Consider the following 20,717-nt stretch of genomic DNA (forward strand, 5'->3'; position numbering starts at 1 on the left):
AAGCAAAGTCATCACATAGATAGGGGCTTATGTTAGGTCAGTATTTTCTAATGCCTTCCTCCTCTGTCCCTTTATTCTGTAACCTGCCTCCCAGGGCATCCTTGCTGCTGTTTCTCAAATACCAAGGACCTTTATTTCAGACTTAAACCAAGAGTGAATAAACCTCATGCCTTGAGAATCCCTTTCACTCAGAATGCAATCATTCTTATTAATCCCACTTTATCTTCTTTTTAAAAAAAATATATTATTGATTTCAGAGAGGGAGAGAGAGATAGAAACATTAACGATGAAAGAGAATTATCAGTCAGCTGCCTCCTGCATGCCCTACACTGGGGATGGAGCCCACAACCTGGGCACGTGCCCTGACCAGGAATTGAACCATAACCTCCTGGTTGGTAAGTTGATGCTCAACCACTGAGCCATGCTGGCTGGGCTATCTTCTTGATAATTCCTCATAAACCAACTTCTGTTAAAGTTTTAACCATGTGTTATAACCAAAATTGATCACAAGGTTTGGGGAAATTTAAGTGAGATATTTATTTTAAAAACTTGTAAATTCTATACTATATGAATGCCATTTTGTTAGTTTAGATCAATTTTGTTATGTGAGATTCTTCTCATAAATTGGTCTGAATATCTCTGGTGGAATGAAGTTGTATTCCCGAAAGAATAGGAAGACACAGAGTATAGCACTTTGAAGAATCAATGTGTACTCAAAGATTTATTAAGGAGTCAATACTTTTTTATATCCTGGTGTGCCAGAGTAAACAGAATTTTAATGATTAAACACAAGATTCCAAATAAACCTCTTCCTGGTGAGTGGATGCTTTAGCATATGCTTCCAGACTCCCCTCTGGATTCTGTCAAAATTACAAATGATGACTTGATATTTTTTTTCACAAGTGAATTCAGCGAATATTTATTGAGTACTACATGTAAGCCAGAAATGAGAGAAACAAAGATGAATAAGATAAACACACGAGAAAGGCAATGCCTATACACATCAGAACCCAACTTTTGAAAGCCATAGATAATGAGCAATCTTGAAAGTATCATGGGAAAAATGATACATTACAAACAAAAGAACCAAGATTTGATTTTTAGCTTACTTGCCCTAAGAAACCACAAGTCAGAAGAGCAACATTTTTAAATTGTGAAAAAAATACTTTAAATCTTTTCAACCCAGAATTTTAAATAAATATAACTTTTATGAATGAAGTCTAAATATATTTTCCCATAAAAAAAATCAATCACCAGTAGATCTGAACTATAAGAAATCCTAAAGGAAGTCCTTCATGCTGACGGGGAAATGAAACCAGATGTTTGAGCATCTTTTCAAATGTTTATTGACCATTGAGTTTGCTTTTTTGTGAGTTGGCAATTCATATTGTTTACATTAATTTGTATTTTCCTGATTACTAATAAGCTCGAGCAGTTTTTGAATGTTTATTGGCCAGTGAATTTGCTCTTTTAAAAATTGATAATTTTTATCATGTATCCAATTTTTCTGTTACATTTCTTATTTTGAAGAGCTTCCCTTATACTCTGTAAATACAAACCCTGTATTGGTAAAGCACTTATTTGCCTTTAAACTTTATAAAATCTTTTGCCAAAAAATGTTTAATCTTTCTCAGTGAAATATATCTATGTCTCTTTTTATTTTCTGTGTGCCCTACCTCACATAAAACTATTGTGGATCTGTAAAATACAAACATCCATATGTATATAGGATCCTAAAATTTCTCTTACTGTTTTTTTTTTCTTTTAAGATTAATGACTCAAATTTTTCTCATGAATGGTTGCTTATAAATCCATCTGCTTTTGTTTTGTGTGTGTGGGGTTTTTTTTTTTGTGAAGGACAGTACTTCTTGTCTTTTTTTGTGTGCCCTGAACTTCTTTAAAAATCTGATAAAAGCTATGAGCTTTTTCCCCAGAACAATGTAAATACCTAACAGTAGCATTTGCATGTATTATCAGAAGCTTTGTGGACTTTTGATTGTAGTCAGTGTATAAGCTTCTTGATTCCATTTCAGAGAAATAACTCCTACTTAAATACATGCCATTCTTTTATTTATCCATTAGAGTTACATCGTGTTGACCCTTTTACATTACTTAATTTGGTTCATTATTGCCAAGACACAGAGGCCTCAAGTAGTTTATATACTTAAAAAAATAGTGCTAGTTCTATACATAGGGCAGGCCCAGAAAAAATTCATTGTTATGTCGGACATTGTTGTAGTTCTTTATATCAACTATAGAGACCTAAACTACTGTGTCATTTTCTGGAACTCATTGTCATTCAAGAGCCTTGGACACAATAAATATATAATCTGGTTGATCATTCAGATTTTTCCCCCCTAGGGATGATTTCTGTCAAGAAGTCCCTTCATCTTAACTGTTTTACCAAAGCTACACAATTACCTTCAATCTTTTTAGACACTAGTCTCTCAGACCTTAAAATTTGTGTTCATCCCAAAATTAAATAAGCCTATAGAATTCTCACAGGCGTCCTCAAACTATGGCCCGCGGGCCACATGCGGCCCGCCGAGGACATTTATCCGGCCTGCCGGGTGCCGCTGCCTGTCCTGCTTAGCAGCCGACTCGTCCCGGGCCTGCAGTGCGCATAGGAATTTGTTCATAGGTTTTTTTTTAAACTGTAGTCCGGCCCTCCAACTGTCTGAGGGACAGTGAACTGGCCCCCTGTTTAAAAAGTTTGAGGACCCCTGTTCTATAATATAATTTCAATTTTCCCTCGGCCAATAAATTGGTATATTTCCTCTTCCTATATTGCATTCCTAGGAACAAAACTATCTTTGCATTTTTGGGTTTAAAAGTATGTGGAACTAGAGAAAGAATGGGTTTTATTCTTCTTTCCTGTCCACTTACTCATAGTCTTATTGCTTTAATCTATGTTCAGTTTTCACTAGAATAATGGAATTAAGCCTTACTGTCTAAGAACACACTCATGAGTTCAGACAAACCTGGATTTGTATTCTTGTACCACTTACTCATTTGTGATTTCTCTGAGCCCCTGATTTTCATTTTTATATTTTAAAGAAAATTAGATATGGAAAACTATAATGTGTAAGTGTAATGCTCTATATGGAAAAGGTATTTTTTGGCAAAAAAAATTTATTTTGAAACTGAGTTTAAAAAAATTATTTTAAAAGATATTTATTGTTGAAAATATTACATATGTTCCCCTTTTTCCTCCATTGACCCATTTAGCCTGCCCCCACTCCAGGCCTTCACCACACTACTTTCTGTGACCTTGGGTTATGCATACAAGTTCTTTGTTCGATCTCTTCTCACCCACCACCACCTTGCCTCTGAGATTTTATGATTAGTAACAACCTGCATGCCAAATGAAATAGTCTTTCTCAATTCATATTCACTTAGAGCTCTTTGCACTATTCAAAACGTATCAGTAATTGCTTGTTGAAATTTCATTCCACTGGGTTCTATAGGACAGCTACTACACAAGGCCACTCTCCTAATTCCAGAAGACATAGCAGCTCTACCTGATACATAGAAACAAACACAGGGAAGCAGCCAAAATGCGGAGACAAAGAAACATGTCACAAATGAAAGAAATGGAATCAAGCAAACTTCAGAGTTCAAAACAGTGGTTATAAGGTTGCTCAAGGAGCTTAATGAGAGCTTCGAGGGACTTAGTGAGACTTGCAGGGATCTTAGTGAGAATTTCAAGACATGAAAAAGGACCAGTCAGGAATTGAAATAAAGAATAATTTACAGGGATTCAATAATAGAGTAGAGGATTCTGAGAATCAGATCAACGATTTGAAATAGGAAACAAAAAACACCCAATCATAAGAGCAAAATAAAAAACAACCCAAAAATATGAAAATAGTATAAGAAGCCTCTGGGATAACATCAAGCATACCAATAGTCGCATTATTGGGGTGACAGAAGGAGAAGAGAGGGAGCAAGATATTGAGGACCTGTTTGAAGAAATAATGATAGAAAACTTCCCCTACCTGGTGGAAGAAATAGACTTGTAAGTCCAGGAAGCACAGAGAGACCCAAACAAGAGGAACCCAAAGAGGCCCACACCAAGACACATCATAATTAAAATGCTCAGGGTTAAAGACAAAGATAATCTTAAAAGCAGCAAGAGAAAACAGATATCTACAAGGGAGTGCCCATATGACTGTGAACTGATTTTTCAACAGAAACTTTTCAGGCCAGAGGGAGTGGCAAGAAATATTCAAAGTGATGAATAGCAAGGACCTGCAAACAAGATTACCCAGTAAAGCTCTTATTTAGAATTGAAGATCAGATAAAGACCTTCACAGACAAGAAAAAGCTAAAGGTGTTCATTACCACCAAACCAGCTTTACATGAAATGTTGAAGAGTATTCTTTAAGAAGAGGAAGAGGAAGAAGAAAATGGCAATACATACATATCTATGAACAATTGAATCTAAAAATAAAAATAAATGAACAAGAAGTCTAATGAACAAAATAAACTGGTGAATAAAATAGAATCAGAGGCACAGACAATTGGAACAGGCTGACAAATCTCAGAGAGAAGGGGGGTGGGGAGGCAGGAAGAGATTATCCAAAGATCTTATATGCATATATGCATTACCTATGGACACAGATAATAGGGTGGTGAAAGCCTGGGATGGGTCAGGAACTGGGTGGAGGAGGGCAATTGTGAGAAAAAAGGGGGACATCTGTAATACTCTCAACAATAAAGATTTTTTAAAAAGTATCATTAATTGATTGTTCAAGTGCCATTCCTCTGTGATTTCCATTGACATTGTATATCCATGGTTTTTCTTTTTCCTCTCTACCTTTATGACAACTCTTTTATTAGACTCTCTCTACTAATATCCTGTAAGTCAAGTTCTTCCTAACTGAATAGGATTTTCCATTGCCCCTACATCATATGATGATCATTTGTTGCACATGGCTTTTGCTCTTACTATTCTTTTGACTAGAATGGCTTTCTGCACCCACCTAAATCCTGTCTATTAGGAATGGATCTCCTTGAGGCTTATCGCAGCCTCTCTAAGCCAGTTGTCTCCTTTCTGACTGGTCATAGATGAAAAGAAAATCTATGTGAAATTAATTGTTAAACAATAAAATTTTACATTTTTGATATTGAGTTAGTATTTGATACTCCAGATATTATTGATATTTAATTATTTTCATACATATCCCATATAATGCTGCCTCTCATGGTGCTCATTTTAAAGAGATTTTTAAAAATTTTATTGGGTTAAACTTACATATAATAAAGTGCACATTTAAATTATCTAATTTGGCATATGTACACCCACCAAAATATCCCCACAATCAAGATAATGTATAAGTCATCATCCACCAAAGTGTCTTTGGTCCTCTTTTTACTCTTTTCCCCATCTCAGGCAACCACCGTTCCTGTCATGTATTTTTCTATTTGCTAGAATTCTAGATAAATGGAATCATACAATTATATTCTCTCATTCTCTCTCATTTTTGCCTAGTTTCTATTACTCAGCATAATTATTTTGGATTCATGTTTTTGCATAAACCCATAATTTATTTTTATTGCTGCATATTGTTCTTGTGTGGATATACTACACATTGTTTATCCACTTATTGATGAACATTTGAGACTCCCCCTCTCTGTTTTGGACTATTATAAACTAGAGGCCCGGTGCATGAAATTCGTGCATGGGGTGGGGTGTCCTTCAGCCCAGCCTGCACCCTCTCCAATCTGGGACCCCTCGAGGGGTGTCCGACTGCCCCTCTCACAGTCCAGGACTGCTGGCTCCCAACTGCTCGCCTGCCTGCCTTCCTGATTGCCCCTAACAGCTTCTGCCTGCCAGCCTGATCACCCCCTACCCACTCCCCTGCCAGCCAGATTTATGTCTAACTGCTCCCCTGCAGGCTTGGTCACCCCTAACTGCCCTCCCCTGCAGGCCTGGTCCCCCCCAACTGGTCTCCCCTGCAGGCCTGGGTCCCCTACAACTGCCCTTCCCTGCAGGCCCAGTCGCCCCCAACTTCCCTCCTCTGCTGGCCTGGTCATTCCTAACTGCCCTCCCCTGCAGGCTTGATCACCCCCAACTGCACTCCCTTGCATGCCTGGTCCCTCCCAACTGCCCTCTCCTGCTGGCCTGATCACTCACAACTGCCCTCCCTTGCAGACCTGGTTCCTCCCAACTGCTCTCCCCTGCTGGCCATCTTGTGGCAGCCATCTTGTGTCCACATGGGGTCAGTCAACTTTGACCACATAGGGACAGCCATCTTGTGTGTTGGAGTGACGGTCAATTTGCCTATTATTTTTTTATTAGATAGGAGGATTAGATAGGATAGAGGCCTGGTAAACGGGTGGGGGCCAGCTGGTTTGCCCTGAAGGGTGTCCTGGATCAGGGTGGAGGTTCCCCTGGGGCATGGGGCAGCCTGGGTGAGGGGCCTGTGGTGGTTTGCAGGCCAGCCACGCCCCCCAGCGACCCAAGCTGAGGCCCTGGTATCTGGGATTTATTTATCTTCTATAATTGAAACTTAGTAGCCTTGAGTGGAGCCAAGCCTCCTGCTCGCTCCGTGGCCGCAGCCATTTTTGTTGGGATTTATTTATCTTCTATAATTGAAACTTTGTATCCTTGAGCAGAGGCCTGGCCTGCCAGGGCTGTGGAAACTTGGCTTCCTCTATTGCCGGGGCAACTCAAGTCTCCTGCTCTCTCCAGCTCCGTGGCTGCCGCCGTTTTTGTTGGGATTTATTTATCTTCTATAAATGAAACTTTGTAGCCTTAAGCGGAAGCCAAGGCAGGCCAGGGTAGGCGGAAAGCTTGGCTTTCTCCATTGCCGGGGAAACCCAAGCCGCCTGCTCTCTCCGTGGCCGCAGCCATCTTGGTTGGGTTAATTTGCATACTTGCTCCTGATTGGCTGGTGGGTGTGGCTTGTGGGGGTAGCAGAGGTATGGTCAATTTGCATATTACTCTTTTATTAGATAGGATATGAATATTTGTATAAGGTCTTTGTATAGACATAGACTTTTATTGAAGAAACACTTAGGAGTGAAATGACTGGATCATATGGTGGGTATATCCCTTTTTCAGAGACTGCCAAATTCTAAATTTTGAATTCCCATCAACAGTAAATGAGAGTTTCCATTGCTCTGTATTCACGCCAGTACTTGGTATGCTTAAGATTTTTTTTTTTAATTTTAGACTTTTTAATAGGTGGGTAGTGGTAGCTCACTATGGCTTTAATTGGCATAGTTTTTGATACACTTTAATGGGTATGAGTTGAACACTAATTTTTTTTGCCTTTTTTTTTTAAGCCTCTAATTTTGGGAAGTCTTAGTTCTGTGATAGCAACTTCCTCCTTTAAAAATAAAAATAGGTTTAAAGTTTATGTCAGAGTTTGCTTGGTATGTTAAATACACAGCATCCTTGGTGACATTCATAAACAGTTATTTAATGGTAACTGTTACAATCAGAAGTAGTGACAATAAAGTAGCATCTATCCCTTAAGTAAATAAACCTTATGCCCTTAGAAGTATTTACAACCTGTTTTCTTTGGCTTATGCTTTCCTTATTTGTCAGTTCTAATTGTTTAAGAAAAAGTGAAATAATCATTTAAAAAATTTGGGTTGTCATAAGATTGTTTCATTTTAGAGAGAACTTATTAATGATAATGAAGGATGAAAGAATTTGAACTAAATTTTTAAGAGGTTTTTTTGTAAGATCTCTAGCCATTAGCTTATTTTTTTTTAACAAAAAGAGCTATAACCTGAGTTTTGAGACTTCATCACACAAAAAGGAGAAAACTGTAACCCAGTACTGTTTTATATCAAATAAGGATTGACAACAGTGTTTTTATGCATCTGTTCTGCCCACATAAGAAGCCAGCTTTATCATCTGGATGTGTCCTGGGGCTGAAACTTTTTATAAATATAAGAATTTTGCTTTTTTTTTTTTTTTAAAATGGCAAGCAGAATATGGTATCCAGCTGTGGATTTGCTTATATATTGTGTTGGCATTTTTTCTCTGGGCTTATTTTATACAGTATATGGCAATATGTTGTCATACAAATTCCATGATTAATGCTTATTTATGAAATCTTGTGTAAATATCTTAGAACTTAGTCAAACAATGTGCAAGTTAAAACATTTTTTTCTCTGAATATTGGAATGACAAATACTAGGGGAATAGTAGGTTGGATGGTTTATGTTCTTTATCTATAGAAAAGTCTTATATTTAACATTTTTCCTTTACTACTTTATTATTTTTTCACTTTATTTTGCTGGGCAAGAAGTCCAGTTTCAGATATATCCCCCTGAGAAATAGAGTTTAAATGTGGGAATCAAATAAGAATGTTAATTATTTCATAAAACACTAAATAATCATATTTACTAAGATATATTTGATTTCTAACTTGATTCTGTTAAGAGGCATTTCTTTGCGTTTGCTTTATTCATATATTAAAAGAAATCTGTCCTGGAATAACTTGTTATATTAGCATTATTATCATAGTAGCATTATTTTTCTACGAAAATGCTAAATTGCTTATAAAATATCCCATTGCTAATGAGGCAGATTTCAAGTGTGACTAAATTCATTATATCTGTTTCAAATTCAAATTGTGGTAAAATTGTAAATTTTTATATCTGAATTTTTTCTCTGTATCTCTTATCAGAATCATAGCGTGGTGATAAAATATTCATGATAATATATAATAATTGCCTATCATAGATTATAGATCATGGTCAGTGATACATTGATATATATATATATTTATATTCTTGTGTTCCTGGACTTGTTTTAATTTTCTCACATTAAGTCATTGCGACTGGAAGCTGAAAGACTGTTTTCCCTTTTCTTTTGCTCAGGTGCAGCTGTTGTATGAGCTAACTGACATTATGAGTAAAGTGTGGAATAAGATTCAGAAGAGAGGCAGCCTCAGTTCTTCAGCCTATCCCGAGACCGTGGCCGGGCCTGTTCCTAGTTCCCCAGTGAGAAGCAGTGTGGGCACAGCTCCTCCAGACACCAGCACATGCAGCCCATCTGCTGACATTGGAACTACTACTGAGGTAAGTGTTTCTGGAAAATTCTGTTACCCAATGAATGGTGACACATAGCGCAGAGTTCCCTGTCAGGAATGAGAATGGAGATGACCTCACCTCTGCGGAAGCTGGCAGGTTCAGAGGCTCCTGAGGAGATGGTAGCAGTGGCTGTGTATTTACTGTTCCTTTTAGGTCCAAGTATTTTAATCAGTTTCAGTAGGGAGTGAGGTAGTTCAGGAAGTGGGGGTGCTGTGAAATGGTAGAAGCCGAGACACAGTCAAGTTAGCTTTCTCAGAAGTATGGAAACTTAGAAGCTGAGTGAAAAGACGCTCATGCTCCCCCTTTCCTGTACCCTCTCTGCCTCTACCCCTTTTTTGAACCAGGGTGGTATTGTTGTCTTTAGATAGATGGTTTTCAATTCTTTCAGACCCGAAGTCCTCTCCTTTCTTCTGATCATCTTAAAAGCCTTTCTTTTCTTTTTAATCTTCACTCGAGGATATGTTTTTGTTGATTTTAGAGAAAGAGGAAGGGGGAGAAAGAGAGTGAGAGGGAAACATTGATCAGTTGTCTCCAGTATGCACACAGACTGCAGACCGGAACCACAATCTAGGCTTATTCCCTAATCGGGAATTGAACCCACGACCTTTTTGAACCTTTTTGGTGCACAGGACGAGGCTCCAGCCAACTGAGCCATCCAGTGGGGCCCCTTATTTTTCATTTTTAACATCCTAACCCAGTGGTCGGCAAACTGTGGCTTGCGAGCCACATGCGGCTCGCGAGCCGCGGTTTGCCGCTCTGTTGACTAATGAGTTTGCCGACCACTGCCCTAACTTCACCCAACATGCCAGTGCTCCTTTTGGTAACAAATATTTTATTGTGCCTCCTTCACTATCTTGAAATGAAAATGAAAAATAACCCACATATACATATAATCTCAAAAATATATAATATTTATACAAAATATACAGAATAAAAGGAAAGTAACTTAAGGTACAATGATATGTATTTTCATATTTAATACTCTGGCATGACTACATTAGAAGACATAACAACATAATCAAATACATATAATTACTGTGACTCTGACTTGTACAAATAGATTTTTGTAGGTCTATATTAAATACCATGGTGTTGTTTGTAGCATGATTTTTTAAATTAGTGACAAACTAGTAATAAAGTTTCAAACAAAGTTTAGTCTTCCTTTCATTTCAGTAGTTGCCTTTAGAACTCTTAGTGTATAATAAAATCAAGCAGAAATGCAAAAAAATACATTGTTTAGGTTTAAAACAGAATTCAATTTTATGTCCAAATATTATAAACAGGATTTTCAGCTACATGAGTATCTGTGAGAGTCTTAAATGCCAGTAGTGACACTCAATCACTGAATCAACCCAAAACACCCTAAGACATTTTGAAAACACCCTCTGGAGGGCTGAACTTTTATACTATAATAGATGGAGATAGAAGTTATGTTTTTGTTTTTGTATAAAGGTATAATTTCCTCTGGAAACAAAACTATTGGCAAAATACAGAATAAGAAAAAGAATCAAGTAAAGAAGTGTTCATTTCTTTTTTCTTACAAATTTGTTACACATTTGTAAAGGCGAACAAACTCAGTTAAAGGGCATTTTTCTTTAGTTGCTTTGAGCCTTTAAAAGATGTGTAGTAGATGTGTTTGACCCCTGCGGAGGCAACTTCTTTATCCCTGCTCATTCCAAATCTAAGAAACCCAAGACCTAAGTAATGGGATTACTGCCCCCCCCCCACCCCCCATGAAGCATAGGTGCAGAATGTAGAAATGTGCCCTTAGGAAGTCGATGGGGCATATCCCTTCTAGGGTAAAAGCAGTTCATTCTTTCTTGGAGATTCCAAATATTGATAGAATACAAAAGCTCCTGCAGTAAAGAAAACAATTAAACTTTATTGAATGATGTAGTTTCCAAACTTATTTAACCAGAGACCCTTTTGTCTTTGAACCACTTTTTTCCCCTGTCCCTTCTACTCTCATTAGCTCTCTGTATTTCTTTCCAGTCATTTCCTCAATTCCTTTCTTTTATTCCAGTTTACTCAGTTTTTTGTTTTGTTCTGTTTTGATTTTTTAGCCATTTCTAATCCTTTGGGGAGTGTTACAAACAGGAGCTTACAGAAAGAGAGGAGAGAGAGGTTGGTGTTTTTCTACCTTGCTCCCTCCCACTTTGGTGCCCATTATAGAATACATCTATGCTATTTCTTCAGTCCGGTGAAGTCCCTTTTGCTAAAGAAGCAGCTCTTTTTGGCCGCAGGCCTATGCAAAGGACTCTTTAACTCGGGCCCTAAGCCTTGTCTCCAGTCCCTGAATGCCATTGTGCAACCCCTAAACCCTTACCAAACTGACACTTGCATTTGCCACCATGGGCTCACTTCCCTCTTGTTACCCTCATTACCATGATTTAGTGTTTGCTCTGCATTTCTGATACTTCGAGATTTGCATTTACTTATTTCAGGGTTGGCTATTGAATTAGTCAGGAAAAGAAAGCATTGTTAAATCCAGTAGTATAAGAGCGTTTAATAAAAGGAAATGGTGTTGACTGGGCAGGGAAACCACTGGAGGTAGTACAGTGTCTGGATCCACTAACACTGGGATGTAGTTGCTACCACTAGGCTAAAGCCAGGGAGGGAGAGGTTATCCGAACAGGGAAGAAATGCCCTAACTTCTTGCTCCTCCCTCGTTTCTGTCTCCTGGCACTGTCCCTCATTAATCGAAACCAACCAGAAAGCAGAGGACAAGAGTACGGATATATATTGTTCATACGGGTTACACTCCCAGGCACAGAGGTTGGAAAATGGAGAATAGGTCTAGGCCAGTGGTTGGCAAACTCGTTAGTCAACAGAGCCAAATATCAACAAGACAACGATTGAAATTCCTTTTGAGAGCCAAATTTTTTAAACTTAAACTTCTTCTAACGCCACTGCTTCAAAATAGACTCGCCCAGGCCGTGGTATTTTGTGGAAGAGCCACACTCAAGGGGCCAAAGAGCCGCATGTGGCTCGCAAGCCGCAGTTTGCCGACCACGGGCTAGGCCAAAGAAAAAACATACAGCACTTTCATGTATTAAAACAAATTTTTACTGTGTTTTATCCAAAATTTCTTTGCTTTTGTAGTGGAAAAGAAAAATGTTCATTTCAAATTAGTTTGCCATGTTGCTTGCTTTAAAATGTTTTAAACACCATTGAGTACTAAGAACTGGTCTTTCTTGGTTTTCCTTTCTCTGCCTTGTACATATTATATTAGGTTCCCAGTACCATTGATTAACTTTTTGTAGTTATTTTTTGCGTGGTAAAATATAAGTACCTAAAATGCTCTGTTTTAACCATTTTTGTATGTACCATTCAGAGGCATTAAGTATATTCACAGTATTGTGTGACCATAACCATTATCCATTTCAAGAACTTCTTCATTATTTCAAACTAAAACTGTACTTATTATAATGATGATTCCCCTTCCCTGTTCTCCCATCCCTGTTCCTGGTAACCTCTATTGTACTTTCTGTCACTTTGAATTTGCCTATTCTCGGTACCTTGTATAAGAGGATTCATACAATAGTTCTCTGTTTGTGTCTGGCTTATCTCACTTAGGGTAATGTTTTTAAAGTTCACCCATGTAGTAGCATATGTCAGGATTTCATTCCTGTCAATGGATTAGTACTGTTTCATCATATATATATATATAATTTTATTTATCCATTGATCTATTGATGGATATCTGGGTTGTTTCTACCTTTTGGCTATAATGAATAATGCTGCTATGAACATTGGTGTACAAGGTTTAATTGACTTTTAATGATAGAATTTTACCCCGAAGAAATTATATACATGTTATATGACTGTGTCTGACAAACCATTTCAAAACTATGTAATGCCATATATGCTATTTTAATTTTTCTTTACCTGTTGAAATATGTTGATAACTGAGGCATTTGGTATAACAGTTAGGAGATGGAGGAAAGAAAATGAATCCAGAATCTTTAAAGATGCTTTATTCAGTGCTGATTTTCTGACTAAAAAAAGCACATTTATGTCATTTTAATGGGATTTGCTTAGTACTAGTATGGATGGTCTAGAATTATAGTGACACTTAATATTATCCCCAAATGTGTTCAAGCATATTTCTAAGATTTGGCAGAGAATGTGGGTACCAAAGGGGGGAAAAAAGAAAATTAGAGTAGTGTGTTTAGTTTCTATAGTAACCTTTCCAACAGCAAAACTTCCCCCCCCAGGGAAAACTAGCTAAATTGTGTCTGCTGTTTCCCCACTCTTTGTCATAGATTCTCTCCTAAGACAACCTTCCTCTGACTTTGGTATATAATTTTGCAGAATTTGACAAAGGAGGAAAGATGTTTCTCTTAATTCCATCAATTTACAGTTATATAATTGAATGGAGTTGTTGGAGAGATTATTTCGACCAGCATCCTTATTTTATGTATTAGAAAATTGAAACACAGCGAATTGAAGTGTCACACATAGTTGGGATTGGATCAGGTTATCTCAGTGTGATTCTAAGTTAATGGAATGTGTGAAGACTTTGGGATCAAACAACTTGAGTTTTATCTCTGCAACTTATGATTACATTGTTTAACCTCTGTGCCATAGCTTCATCATCTATAAAAATGGGGATAATATTAATATCCATCTCAATGTATTACTACTAATATTAACTGACAGTGTGTACTTGCTATGAACATGCTATCCCTCTTTGTATATATGTGTTCTTAAATTTCAATAAGGTTTTAGTTTTTTTATAAAGGTCTTGCCCCTTTTGTAATAGATATAGTCTTTCATATTTGATATTTTTATTCAATTGAGATGATTATGTACTTGGTTTTTCTGCTTTGTTTTTTTAATGTGGCTAATTATACTAATTGATTTTCAAATATTAAGCTGATCTTGCATTTCTGGAATAAATCCAATTTGGTGGTGAAACTTTTTCCTTTTTATATCTTGCTGGATTGTATTTGCTAGTATTTTATTTAGGATTTTGGTATCTGTAGTCATGTGAGACACTGGTCTTTAACTTTTCTTTCTCATAATATTTTGGTCAGTTTGTTATCAAGATTATGCATAAAATGAAATGTGATATGTTCCCTCTTATTTTATATTCTGGAAAAGTATGAATTTTGTGTGTAAATTCTCACAGTCACTGTATATTCCTATGACAATCAGCAAGGTAATACTAACTGAAAAGGTTATTTGGTATTACATATATCTCATCTAATTGGAAGGTCTTAGTTTATGTGTTATTTGAATATATACGAAGTTTTAAGTTAGAAGATTATTAGAAAAGAGGGACAATGAATGGTAAAGACTGGATGGACATGGAACAATAATGCAGTTAATGTAAAGGAAATACAAGCAAGGATCTTGATCCTGCTACCACGTCCAACACTGATATTTCTATATTCCTGGAAAATGAATTTTATGCTAATCATTGATGAACTAAAACTAATGATAAAATAAAAATTTGAATCCCATTCCAGTGGCACAATATTCATCAAATAAAACTAATAAACATTTATTATAGGTGCTAAGTAAATATGATCTATTTTTGTTACTATAAATGAATGATTTTATGTCCCAGTTAACTTTTTTGTCATTTTTTATTGTGGTAAAATATGCATAAAGATTACAATTTTAACCACTTTTAAGTGTACCATTTTATGGCAGTAAGTACATTCACATTGTTCTGTCACCATCAATCTCCAAAACTTTTTCATCTTTCTCAATTGAAACTGTATCCATTTAATAGTAACTTGCCATCTTAATATTAAGTCTTCCAACCCATGAGCGTGGGACATCTTTCCATCTGTTTGCATGTTCTTTAATTTTTTAGCAATATTTTGTAGTTTTCAGCATGCCAATCTTTCACTTCCTTGGTCAAGTTTATTGCTATGTATTTCATTATTTTTATGCTATTTTAAATGGAATCGCTTTATTAATATTTTTCTGATTGTTCACTGTTAATATATAAAAAATAACTGATTTTTTCAAGTGGCTTTTGTATACTGCAACTCTGCTAAATTTGTTTATTAGTTCTAACAGTTTATTTACATGTGGAATCTTTGGGGTTTTTTACATAAGGGCATGTCCTCTGTGAACAGAGATAATTTAACTTCTTTTCCAATTTGGATGCCATTTATTTCTTTTTCTTGCCTAATTGCTCTGACTAGGACTTCCAGTACTAAATTGAATAAATATTACACTTAAGTTTTTAAATAGTAGGCAGTATTTTAAGTTGAACACAATTTTCTCTTTTGATAGTATTTTTGTGTGAAGGAAAACTTCTAGCATTGTTTCAGCTCTAATAAATTTTGTCCAAATAGCAAAAGATGAAAAATTGACCCTCTGTTGCCTTTTCTATTTCCATATTAGTTGTATTTTTTATGCTGCTTTTTTCCATCTTTTAAAAAAAGTGTTTAGTCAGACATTGTAGGTTAGAAGTAAAATGATTTATATTGAGAAGTTTCCATTGGTTCAGAAGTCAAGATGTCAAATAAGGGTTATATTATTTCAATGCCATTATGGATGTGGCATATAAACCTTTCACCATGATCTGTTGCTAATTGTCTTTGTTTTCCAAGGATAACACTAATTTAAGCAACTGGTCTTGGTACAGAATACATTTTACACACACATTGTTTTTTGATATATGGGTATTCAATAATTTGGGAATAATCAACTCGTATTATGATGAAATTAAGTCTGATTTATTATGGTACAGGGAATAGAGATGTATATATTCATTAAGTCAGTACAAATATACTTATGAATATGAGCTTATTTTTTGTTTGTTTTTATGTTTTTAATTGTTTTAAACATAATTATTTTGTATTTTTATCAGCTGTGTTACATGCATTTCTTGAGAGTCTAATCCTACTCTTCGTTGTGTTTCTGTTTCTTGTAGTAGATTGTTTCCTTATGTGTTATGTAATCTTATTTTGGGAGAACTTCTTTAATGGGACTTTCTCTACGAAGGTCTTACATAGTGGTGATGGCCTGGTCCCCCCCAAAGGGACTTTTATGTATTTGCTTCTCTGAGGGACTCAAAGATCACCAGCCTGGGGGACCTTTTCACTGTTAATTTCACAGCCAGAGGTTTCCATTTTTGCTTTCTTGTATGTATGAGTAATGTCTTTGATAGGCCATCTTCATTCACAGCATTTGTATAAGAAATAATTTTAAAGCTTAGAAAAATTTAAAATGCTGTGTGAGTGCTAATGTTGATTTACAACATACCCTAAAGTAAGAACTGACAGATTAAGCTCCAGAGTGTGGAAGTTTAGGTTCATGACAAACTTTGACTTGTATTCTTTACTGATTAAGGAATTAAGGTTACTTTTAGCATCCCTGTTCTCAAAAAATGGTTCATCAGCATAAAGTGGTTCATTTCTTAGTATCTAGTAATTGTTCAAAGTGCATTTATTTTCAGATAATCTCTCTAGTTTTTCAGTTATTGGCTTCCTTGATTTTAAATTTCAAATAGTTTTATTGTGTAGATATAATCTGAGGTTACCTTACATTAGTTGTGCTTATTTATGTCAATCATATATCGGAGCACCACTTTGAAGTTGCAATTTTGAATTTTTAAATTCATAATTAATATTTGCATTTTAAAAGTTCATAAAATGTTAAAACATTTACTACTTAAAGTATAGTTCTTTCTTGGTGAGTTGGGTCAAAACTATTATTTTTAAATTGTTTAACTGTAAAGAATTTACCATAAATCTAGTTTTAAAAAGCACACTCTTAACAATTGTTTGTATTAAGTAGAAGTATTTGTTTATATGATTCTTGGATGATTTATACTTTAAACTATGAGTAATTCTTTTCATGTTGACATGTTGATAGGGAGCACCATACTTTTCAGTGAATATAGCTCTAGCTTCCTGAATATCCATCTGGGTGGTGTAGAGGGGGAAATATGAGTGAGAGGCTTAAGTACTGAGCTTAAAAAACAGTTAATCATTTTTCCCACCCTTGCATTGAAATAATGGGAGCAAAGGTAGTGGAAACCACAGCAGGCCACTTGTTACTGTTGACTTAAGTACAAACAGTGGTGGAAGTGTTTAGCCCTTTGGGACGTTTCGTGATTGAACAAGAACTCTGGAGTTATTTTGATAAGGGAGAATAGCAATGTGGCCAAAACTATGATCATCCCTGAGGTCTGAAACAGGCCAAGGATGAAGGGCTGAAGTGTTTGCTCTTCCAGATGAACAAAGATAAATTCAGCTAGGAAAATAAACTCAGTATTTTGGTCAATTTGCAACAAAATGGTGAAAGAATTAAACTGTATATTTTGGAACTTGGCATAGAGGTGTGGGAAAATAGTTCAGCATCTCCAATTCTGGTTCGATTTTGCTATAGAATTGGAAATAGAGCAGAAAATTAATGCATAAACATATTTAGCAATGCTGCACCAAATGTTGTAAATCCAAAATGAAAATTGAAACTCCGTGAGGAAGGAAAGCAAAACTTTTCCTCAGGAGTGCTTACTTATTAAATTTGCAGCCAGAGTTTTCTTAGCATTCATAGAGAATATGCCTAACTGTGAAAAATCACTATCTCATTGATATGAAATGGCTGTTTTTCTCTGCAGTTTCCAGGCTGTGATTATGATATTCTTCTGTTTGAGGGAGAATTAATTTATGAATGCTTCTGACCTAAGAACCTATCTGTAAAGAAAGGCATACTGACTATAATATGTTGTCTTTTATTGAATTTTACTTTGTAAAATGCATCCTTTTCTGGAATTGGTTTATGCTTTTCATTGGATGCTGTGTTATTTTAGACAGCTAACCAAAAACCCGAATTTTTCTATAGCTTCTCAAATTCTAGGAATTTCAATTATAGCAGATATAGGACCACTTATTTTGGAGAAGCATTTATATGAAAACATCACTACACAGTAAGCTGGTTGCTTTGCTTCATGTAATTGGATCAAGAAATGATTATACTATCTTCAGGATTAAGTCTATAATTTTTTGTCGCTGTAAATCACAGGACACTATTGCTTTACTGTGCTCAGTGCTTAACTATTCCAACAATAAACACGTACCTATTGTTTTGTGAAAGTCTTCCCCATTTGGTCTCCTTGTGGGATTCAATGAAATTGAGTTTTATTCTGATTAAAAGATGCTGTAAATCTGACGTCAAGGTAAATAAATGTCTTGTGGTAATGAAAGTTGGGTTTTTAGGTTTGTTTTGTTTGAGGTTTTTCTTATCATTCCTGTTTCTAAGAGCCAACGTAATGGTTCAGGTAAGAGATTGGTCTGGGAAACTCTCCTTAGAAAACAATATACTGATCATGTTGTCTTCTGTCCAGTTTTAGGGGATGTTTTGTTCTAACTGTTGGCTGTTGCTAAATTACTCCTTGGCATAGATGGAGCTAGAAGTTAAAAGTTAGGAATATATAGCACCTGAAAATGTGCTAAAATTAGAAAGATGACAAAATGAGAAAGACAAGAAGGGTGTAGGATACCAAATTCTTAAAAATTTGAGGGTACAATTTCTAAGTATCGGTCAAGCTTGATGGTGATAATCATACCTATTATTTGTACATTGTTTATTGTAGGTAATCACTTTATATTCATGTTCTTATTTAATCTTAACAACTCTAAGAGGTAAATCCTATCTGATAAAGAGGGAATATGCTAATTGACCACTACTCCGTCACAAAGATGGCTGCACCCACAGCTGAAGCCAAGTTCCCATAAGGAGCCTTAACGAGCAATCAGCAGATACCTGAGGCTACGCCCTCCCCTGCCCCCATAGGGTTTGACAAGGGACCTCAGGCCACATCCCCCACCTGGCAGGGCTTGACAGGGGACCTCAGGCCTCGCCCCCCACCCAGCGGGGCTTGATGGGGGACCTCAAGGCGTACTTCCCATCCTGGTGCTGGGCTAGGGGACCTCAGGCTGCTCCCCCGCCCCAGCACCAGGCCGGGGGACCTCAGGCCGCGCCCCCCACCAGGTGGGGCTTCAGGCCGTGCCCCCCACCCTGGAACCAGGCCGGAGGCCCTCAGGCCGCACCCCCCCGCCCCAGCACCGGGCCAGGGGACCTGAGGCTGTGCCCCCCTGCCTGCTGGGACTTGACAGGGGACCTCAGGCCCTGCTCCCCACCCAGCGGGGCTTGACAGGGGATCTCAAGATGCACCCCCCAGTGCTGGGTCGGGGGAACTCAGGCCACACCCCCCTCCCAGCGGGGCTTGACGGGGGACCTGAGGCTGCACCCCCCTGCCGGTGGGGCTTAACAGGGCACCTGAGGCTATGCCACCAGTGCCGGGCCGGGGGACCTGAGGCTGCGCCCCCCTGCCTGGTAGGGCTTGACGGGGGTCCTCAGGCCATGTCCCCCTCCTGGCGGGGCTTGATGGGGGACCTCAAGGCACGCCCCCCGCATTGGTCTGGGCTGGGGGACCTCAGGTCATGCTCCTCGTCCTGGCGCTGGGCCAGGGGACCTGAGGCTTCATCCCCTGCCCAGTGGGGCTTGACAAGGGTGGGACTGGCCAGATCTGGATCTAGCCCAATGGGGGCAGGGGCCGGCCGGTTCTGGGTCTCACGCGATTTTGAGGCACATGTGGGTGGGTGGGGACTTGACTCTGGGTCCCATGGTGCACCCTAGACTCTTACAGGAGGAACGTTTTCATATACATTTCACTAATTTTCTTTCATCTCTATACTTTTATTATAGAGAAAGGGCAAATAGCAATATTAAATTATTTCCTCTAATTAATCCCCTTTTAATGTGCACGAATTTCATGCACCGGGCCACTAGTATTATTATAATAACCATTTCTTCAGAAGAGGACTCAATCTGAAAGATTAAATCACATGGCTAGTATCTGAAGTTCTTAACTTAATACATCATGCTGTCAACTAGACTTAACTTTAAATACTTTACTAATGTTTAAATATGTATACACATATTTTAAACAAATAGTATAATAACATGCTTCAGTATATTGATTAGTATATGTTTATATTATTAGTTTATTTTATTAGCATTATGTATTAGCATAACCATTTATATGATTAGCATTAGCATATGGAAAAGTTATAGGTAATAATTAAAGATTTTTTAAGTTAAATAGTGTTGTTGTCTTTTGTCAACCCAGGGAGATTCTGTACAAGCAGGTGATGATTCACCATTCTCCGATTCTGTTACCTTGGAACAAACTACAAGTAACATTGGTGGATCCAGTGGACGTGTTAGTCTATGGATGCAGTGGGTGCTGCCCAAAATTACGATAAAACTCTTTGCTCCAGATCCTGATAATAAAGGCACAGGTACAGGATTCCTTTTCTTTTGTACTGTAAAGATAAAATATTAAACACTATTTTTAGAAAAAAAAATCATAGTAGACTTCATTTTATTTGTCATTGCCATTTAAATTAAATAAATGTCATCAGATCTAATTCACGTGATTTCTATTAGCAATACTAACATTGAATATTATACCTAAATTTTGTCTTGTTTGTATTAAAATTCATCCTAAAAGCCACGAGTTATTTCTTCTTGGTCATATTGATGTATTAGGTCATTGTCACTAAAAGTATTGCAAAGATCAATGACTGATATCAAATATGACACATAAAACACTAATAACTAGGAACACTAACTCCCCAATTTTGAAATAGATATCCAATCTTAATTGTGAGGCCTATATTGAT

General features: G+C 37.1%; 1 protein-coding gene across 3 annotated transcripts in view; it reads left to right on the forward strand.

Annotated features, from left to right (window-relative positions):
• Window positions 1–20,717, forward strand: part of VPS13B (vacuolar protein sorting 13 homolog B) — a 635,560-nt gene that overhangs the window by 288,885 nt on the left and 325,958 nt on the right. For all 3 annotated transcript variants that reach the window (XR_013959339.1, XM_080646974.1, XM_080646975.1), the window contains exons 25-26: window positions 8,845–9,045; window positions 20,162–20,333. Coding sequence is in view for 2 of the 3 variants with exons in the window: in XM_080646974.1 (XP_080503100.1) it covers window positions 8,845–9,045; window positions 20,162–20,333 (373 nt within the window). In the remaining variant the exon portion in view is untranslated. The remainder of the gene's footprint in view (window positions 1–8,844; window positions 9,046–20,161; window positions 20,334–20,717) is intronic.

The sequence above is a fragment of the Plecotus auritus genome (assembly GCF_963455305.1).
Source record: "Plecotus auritus genome assembly, chromosome: 11".
Classification (NCBI taxonomy): domain Eukaryota; kingdom Metazoa; phylum Chordata; class Mammalia; order Chiroptera; family Vespertilionidae; genus Plecotus; species Plecotus auritus.